The 7416-nt window shown below is 52.6% G+C and overlaps 1 protein-coding gene across 1 annotated transcript; it reads left to right on the forward strand.

The window, feature by feature from the left end:
- The first annotated feature begins 1419 nt into the window (after window positions 1-1419).
- Window positions 1420-4813, forward strand: LOC103725597 (glutathione S-transferase P). Its single transcript, XM_008822906.3, has 7 exons — window positions 1420-1546; window positions 1764-1799; window positions 1988-2094; window positions 2182-2269; window positions 2888-2991; window positions 4265-4372; window positions 4553-4813. Coding segments are annotated over exons 1-7 (633 nt in total). The 5' UTR covers window positions 1420-1545; the 3' UTR covers window positions 4742-4813.
- The last annotated feature ends 2603 nt before the right edge of the window (window positions 4814-7416 follow it).

The raw sequence follows: 7416 nt of genomic DNA on the forward strand, positions 1-7416 counted from the left end.
TTCAGACCATTGTTAGTTACCATGTGGGTGCTGGGACTCAAACCTGAGCCCTCTGCAAGAGCAGTCAGTGGTCTTATCCACTGAGTCCTTTCTCCAGTCCAAGACTGAGATTTTAAATGAGAGACAGAGAGACAGAGAGAGAGAGAGAGACAAGAGAGACAGAGAGACAGAGGTAGGAGACTGAGACTTTAAATTCCTTCTCTGTCTTTCTGTCTCAGCGTACGTGTGTAAGAGAAACAGAGAGAGAGAGAGAGAGAGAGAGAGAGAGAGAGAGAGGTAGGAGGCTGACTTTAAATTCCCTCTCTGTCTCTGTCTGTCTCTCTGTGTGTGTGCGTGTGTGTGTGTGTGTGTGTGAGAGAGAGAGAGAGAGAGAGAGAGAGAGAAACAGAGAGACAGAGACTTTAATTTCCCTCTGTGCTTCTGTGTGTGTTTGTGTTTGTGTTGTGTCTGTATGCCCACTTGGGTGTAACAGTGAGTATGAGTTTTTTGTGTGATTGTTTGGGGACAGGTGTTATCTTTGAAAGGGCTGCAGAGCCTCCTGTAAGGTCACAAAATAGCATAAGGGGTCCAGAAGCACAGGGTGTTTCTGACAAAACTGTAACCTTGTTTCTTCGTTTAATTTTTCTTCCTTTTAAGCAACTCATGGGATCCCTGACAAGAAAGATCTAGGATGGCAAATTTCAGGTTGCTTTTAGGGAGTCGAGCTGTTAAATGAAGCTCTTTGGACGGGAGAAAGAAGAGATTCGTGTGTTAAGACAGGAGAGCATTGGCGGTCTCCGGGAAGCTGGTGGTTGGAAACAGGACATCCACCAACACACTCTCCGGCTCAGGCACAATGTGGTTGTGGACACACCCCTGTTTGTGCAGAGCCCACTTCCGTCCCCAATCCTGCCTGTCCTTGCCTGTGCTGCCTCGGGCTGGGCTGGGCCAGTCCCAGCAGGCCCCATCCCGCTTCTCTACGGTTCCCCTCACCACGCGGACGGCAGCCCTTGTGCCAACTCTTGCAGAAGTCCCCCTCCACATTTGGGCGCTGTGCCTGCCTCCTCTGGGCCCTGCACCCTCGGCTGCTGCAGAGGCACAGCCTCGGGTCCCTGCGCCCACACCGGCTCCCAGGTCCTCAGCAGCATCTGCGGGTGGCTCTTTTCCTCCACGTTCCCCCGGATCGTGGCTTTGGATTGGGGTAGGGGTGTCAAAGAAGAAGGACTCTGGGGACTCCACCCCAAGCTCGGTGGGGTTCTTGGTACTTTCTGGGGTCCACATGATCAGCCAGTCTCTCCGGTCCCCTCCCCCGACCCTGGTCCTGCACACTGAGGTCCAGGCAGCGGGTGTCCGTAGCAGGAGGCGCGAGCAGCTCACAGCCGCATCCCACCACGCTGCTGAGCCCAGCTCTCCCTCCCTCCCTCCCTCCTGCTCGATGATTCAGCATCCGGGGGCGGGGCGTGACGCCCCCTATAAGGCTGGCGGCCATTGTGCTTGTGCTGGGTTCCCGGGATCCGCTACGGTCTACGCAGCAGTGAGTCCGCGCCCCGCGTCTACGCAGCAACCAGTGAGTCCGCCTTACCCGGCCTCCGCGGGCTCCCGGCATGCGGCTGGCACCGGCCTGGACTCTCCGGGGACTCAGTTCCCAGCACCCAGAACTGCGGGGACTTCCTGGAGGCCCAGAACAAAGAGGGGCCCTAGGGAATGGGGCAGGCGGGTGCATTCTGTGATCTGGTCAGTCCCCGGTCTCCCACGATCTAACATCCTTCTCCTGTCCCCTCTAGTGCCGCCGTACACCATCGTCTACTTCCCAGTTCAAGGTAGGAGCCTGGACGGCAGGGAAGGGAGGGAGGAGGCCGGGCCTGGAGCCCTTGGCCCTCAGCAGCCCCGGGGAAACCTCAATCCATCTTGGACCCTCCTGGCTGCAAGGCTGTACCTCCCTTGCCGTGCCCCCTCCCCAGGGTCCTCTGAGGCTTCTCCTTCCCCACATCCTGTTCCCTCCATCCAGGGCGATGTGAAGCCATGCGCATGCTGCTGGCTGACCAGGGCCAGAGCTGGAAGGAGGAAGTGGTGTCCACGGATACCTGGTTACAAAGCCAGCTCAAGTCCACCTGTGTGAGTCACACCCCTGCGTGGTGGCAGCGGCTGGCCTTGGGGCCTCTAACTCAGCACCTCCTTACCAAGCTTTAACCCTACCCACAGCTGTATGGGCAGCTCCCCAAGTTCCAGGATGGAGACCTGACCCTGTACCAGTCCAATGCCATCCTGAGACACCTGGGACGTTCCTTAGGTGAGTCCTGAACCCCAGGTGCCCTGGGAGGTGGGTGTGGTGGTGGAGTTGGGGGGTGTAGAGGAGGGGAGCATCAGCTATTGCTTCAGAATATCTGCCTTCCCAGCCGTCCAGTTACCAGTCAAGTTTGGATGGAGCAAAGTAGGGACACAGACGTTGTAGTTCTTCTTAAAACATTTTAATTTTATGTGCATGAGCATATTGCCTGCATGTGCTGTAAGTGCACCTGTGTCGTGCAATGCCGGAGGAGGTCAGAAGAGGGCGTAGGATCCCCTGGAACTGGAGTTATGGATGGTTGTTAGTTGCCGGGTGGATGCTGGGAATCGAACCTGGGTCCTCTGTATAGAGCAGCCTGTGCTCTTAACTGCTGAGCCATCTCTCCAGCCCCGCCCCCCAGCATGTATTTCTTGGCCAAGGTACAGCTGTGTTCCGCCTGACTGTGGTCTGTCTGGCATCATTCTCCTGTGCCAGGCTGCCTCTCACAAGCTCTAGGCTCACATGCCTACCCACATCCAGCACCTACCAGACTGGACGCTCCAGTCAGCCACATGCCTTTGAGATCAGCCTGTGGTTCGCGCGTTGGTCAGGTGCTAACCATGCATCTCTCCTGACCCACAGGGCTTTATGGGAAAGATCAGCGGGAGGCCGCCCTAGTGGACGTGGTGAATGACGGGGTGGAGGATCTCCGCTGCAAATATATCACCCTCATCTACACCAAATATGTGAGCCTGGGTCCCTTGGTCAGGGAGGCTGGGTGAGCGAGGGAGCCTTGTGCACTTTCAATCTCCAACCCTTCTTTCCCTGTTTCAGAGTCAGAGCCCAGTGCTGGGGCAGTTAGACAGTTTAGGGAAGGGAAGGAGCTGCTGGCTGAAGGTGGGCCAAGTATGTAGATTGGGAACACATCCGGGGCTATTAAGCAGAGGCACAGAGTGTGTGCCATGGGCATGGGGCTGGAGCATGAGGCATGAGCTGAGGGTAGCGGGCCATGTCCTGAAGCCCTTGAACCTACTGGTTTGAACTCTGCAGAGCAATGGGCAGATGAGGAGTCTGTGTAGGGCTGGGTCTGAATGTGAGGTACAGAAGGTTCCTTAGAGTTGCTAGCTCTGAGATTTTAAAGATAGCTCTTAGGGGGCTGGAGAGATAGCTCAGCGGTTAAGAGCAGAGGACCCAGGTTCGATTCCCAGCATCCACATGGCTACAAACTGTCTTTAACTCCAGTTCCAGGGGAATCCAAAGCCCTCTTCTGTCCTCTGGCATTGCATGACACAGGTGCACTCACATACATGCAGGCAATACACTCATACGCATAAAATAAAAATAATAAAAATATTTTTTAAAAAAGATAGCTCTTCCACATGGCTGCAATCCTAGCAGTGAGAAGGCTGAGGCAAGAGGGCTGCTGGACTGTAGCTCAAGACCAGTCTGAGCTACATACTGAGTTGTCCAGGCTAGCCTAGCCCCCACCCCCATTCACACAGAGAGAGAGAGAGAGAGAGAGAGAGAGAGAGAGAGAGAGAGAGAGAGCAATAGACAAGACCACAGCTTCCTCATTAACTTGATTGATTTCAGGTGAGATGGAATGGTGGAATGAAGTGGGAAAGAATTCACAGCTGACATGGCTAAGCCTGGCAGTGGGGAACAAGCAGAGGGGCAGCCAGGCCCTATCCCCAGGCAGCCCAGGAGGGGCGTGTCTTGGGGGTGGGTGGATGTTTCTCATGGTGCACAGGGTTGCCCATGCCCACTGCTCCATGGGGGTGAGAGGGTGACAGGTGAGATGGAATGGTGGAATGAAGTGGGAAAGAATTCACAGCTGACATGGCTAAGCCTGGCAGTGGGGAACAAGCAGAGGGGCAGCCAGGCCCTATCCCCAGGCAGCCCAGGAGGGGCGTGTCTTGGGGGTGGGTGGATGTTTCTCATGGTGCACAGGGTTGCCCATGCCCACTGCTCCATGGGGGTGAGAGGGTGATAACACACCTTTGGGCATCCTCCTGGCAGGATGCCGGTAAGGATGACTACGTGAAGGCTCTGCCCGGGCACCTGAAGCCTTTTGAAACCCTGCTGTCCCAGAACCAGGGAGGCAAGTCCTTCATCGTGGGTGACCAGGTGAGTACCTGGCCCTGTCCTGCCCTTCCCATGGCACCTTCTTATAGATAGAAGTAGGAATCATTTGTAAAATGGAGCAGAACTATGGGGTGGGGGTGGGGAGCCCAGGCTATCTGCTTCCCAGCTCCAGTCCCAGACCCAGGTGGCTCGCACCTGCTGATAGCCACGCCCCTTCTGCAGATCTCCTTCGCTGACTACAACTTGCTAGACCTGCTGCGGATCCACCGGATCCTGGCCCCCGGCTGCCTGGACGCCTTCCCTCTGCTCTCTGCCTATGTGGAACGTCTCAGTGCTCGTCCCAAGATCAAGGCCTTCCTGGCCTCTCCTGACCACGTGAACCGTCCCGTCAATGGCAACGGCAAACAGTGAGAGCTGTGGGTTCCTCCGGGGCTGCCTGCCCCCCTTTCCCCAGGACTAATAAAGTTTGCAAGACAGAAGTGATGCTTTGAGTGGTGTGTTTCCTGGGGACCCTCACCTGTCAGGGCCGGGGAAGAGAACAGAACGGAGAATCAGGAAACTTGACCCTAAAGCAGGGTCAGAGCAGAGCGCCTTCGTGGCGTTTACTGAATTTTCGAAACAGGAAGAGAAAAAAGAAACGAGAAGTAATCTGGTATCTAGTGAGGAGGGAGGGACACAGCAAAGCACCTAGCTCAGACTAGCACAGGTAGAGGTGTTATGGACGGACATTCCCTGTCCTGGGCAACAGGCAGAGGAGCTCTGTCTGACTCCAGGTTGGGCTGGAGGGTTACTAGCTATCTAGAGGAGGCTCTGCTGGTTGGCTGGTGACGTGTGAGTTTTGTTATATCCTATGCATATAACCCACGTTATGCTTCCCAGAACCAATAAGGTACTGTATAGAAGTCCAAGTCTTATTTTTAACCTTATCTGATCTTTTATTGGTTTTGTTTTGACTAAGCTTGAGAGTGATATGGAGACAGATCAAAGCCAAGTGTGGTAGCTCACTCTTGTAATCCTGAATCTAAGAAAATTACTTTTGAGTTCAAGGCCAGCCTGGACTACAGTGAGATCCTGACTCAGAATTTGGGGAGCCAGGGAGGCTGGAGACATGGCTCAGTAGTTAAGAGAGCTTGCTGCTCTTGTAGAAGATCCTTGCTCTGATCCACCCACCCACATGGTGGCTCATAACCACCTGTAACTCCACCAGGGAACCTGGGGCCCTGTTCTGGCCTCCTCTGGCACACCTATGCATGTACAACACACACACACACACACACACACACACACACACACACACACCCAAAAAAGTTTAAAAAATCAACATGGCAAAGCAAATTTATTTAATGCAAGTTTTATACCACATGTGCCCTTTCTAAGGAGACAGAGACTCAAATTCAGTAAAGGCTGAGCATTGATGCACTGAGGGGTTGGCCTGGGCTGTTTAACCTTGAGAAGTATCCAGGAAGGGGAGAGCTGATTTTGTTTGTTTGTGTGTATGGTGTGTGTGCTGTGTATTCACGTGTGGAGGCCGAGGTTGCTATCAAGTGTCTCCTATCACTCTTTACCTTATTTTTTATAACTTTGAATTTATTAATATTTTATTTATTATCTTTATTTTATGTGTACGAGTGTATTGCCGGCATGTATGTGAGTGTGCCCGTGTCATGCTGTGGAGGTCAGAAGAGGGTTTTGGATTCCCCTGGAACTGGACTTAAGGATGATTCGAAGCTGCCATGTGGGTGCTGGAATCGAACCCGGATCCACTGCAAGAGCAGTCAGTGCTCCTAACCGCTGAGCCATCTCTCCAGCCCTGAATTTATTTATTTTTATTTTATGTGTATGAGTGTACTGCCTGCAGTGTAAGTCCACCTGTGTCATGCAATGCCCAGGGAGGGTAGAAGAGGAGGGTTCCCCTGGAATTGGAGTAACAGTCATTGTTAGCTGCCATGTGGGTCCTGGTAATCGAATCCAGGTCCTCCGCAAGAGCAGCCAGTGCTCTTAACCACTGAGCCATCTTTCCAGTGGCCTTCTGTGTTTTATCACAGCAATAGAGAAGCAAACTAGGATGCATGCTCACACAAAATAAATAAACGATAAAAATAATCAAACAGGGCTGGGGAGGTGGCTCAGTTGGTAAAGTGCTTGCTGCACACGCATGAGGTCCAAGTTCTAATCTCCAGCACCCACATTAAAAAAAAACTGAGTATAGTGGTATGTACTTATAATCCCAGGGGCAGAGACTGATGGAGTTTGGGGACTTGCTAGCCAACCTGTGTAGCCGCACACTGCTCTTAACCACTGAGCCATCTTTCCAGTGGCCTTCTGTGTTTTATCACAGCAATAGAGAAGCAAACTAGGATGCATGCTCACACAAAATAAATAAACGATAAAAATAATCAAACAGGGCTGGGGAGGTGGCTCAGTTGGTAAAGTGCTTGCTGCACACGCATGAGGTCCAAGTTCTAATCTCCAGCACCCACATTAAAAAAAAACTGAGTATAGTGGTATGTACTTATAATCCCAGGGGCAGAGACTGATGGAGTTTGGGGACTTGCTAGCCAACCTGTGTAGCTGGAAAGGCAGGCTCCAGGTCCTGTGAGAGCCCTGTCTCAAAAAATAAGGCGGAGATAGGGCTGGAGAGACGCTCAGCCCTCTTCTGACCTCCAAGGGCTTTGCACACCCTGGGTGTTGTTATGTACATGAAGGTAAAACACTCAAACAAAATAATAATTTTTTTTTACTCTAGAAAATAAAAGAAAAAAAAAATACTAAAACCAACTTGGGGAGGAAAGAAACTATGGAGGAATGCTACTTACTGGCTTGCTTCTCTGGTTTGTGTGGTCTACGTAGCCTGCTTTTTTATATAACACAGGCCCACCTGCCCAGGGATGGCACCGCCCACAGTGGGCTGGACCCACCCACATCACTCAACCATCAAGAAAATGCCTCAAAGACACGGCCACAGGCCATTTCCACAGAGGAAATTGCCCAACCGAGGTTCCTTCTTTCCAAGCCTGTCAAGTTGGCAACCAAAGCCAACTGAGAGAGAGAGAGAGAGAGAGAGAGAGAGAGAGAGAGAGAGAGAG

This window comes from Nannospalax galili, unplaced genomic scaffold (genome assembly GCF_000622305.1).
Source record: "Nannospalax galili isolate Female #2095 unplaced genomic scaffold, S.galili_v1.0 scaffold89, whole genome shotgun sequence".
In the NCBI taxonomy this organism is placed as follows: Eukaryota; Metazoa; Chordata; class Mammalia; order Rodentia; family Spalacidae; genus Nannospalax; species Nannospalax galili.

What these genes read in the sequence shown, in the direction of transcription:
- LOC103725597 (XM_008822906.3), top strand. An exon ending in ACACCTGGGACGTTCCTTAG is followed by an intron (nt 2,270 to 2,887) that starts GTGAGTCCTGAA and finishes CCTGACCCACAG; the next exon opens with GGCTTTATGGGAAAGATCAG. An exon ending in CCTTCATCGTGGGTGACCAG is followed by an intron (nt 4,373 to 4,552) that starts GTGAGTACCTGG and finishes CCCCTTCTGCAG; the next exon opens with ATCTCCTTCGCTGACTACAA.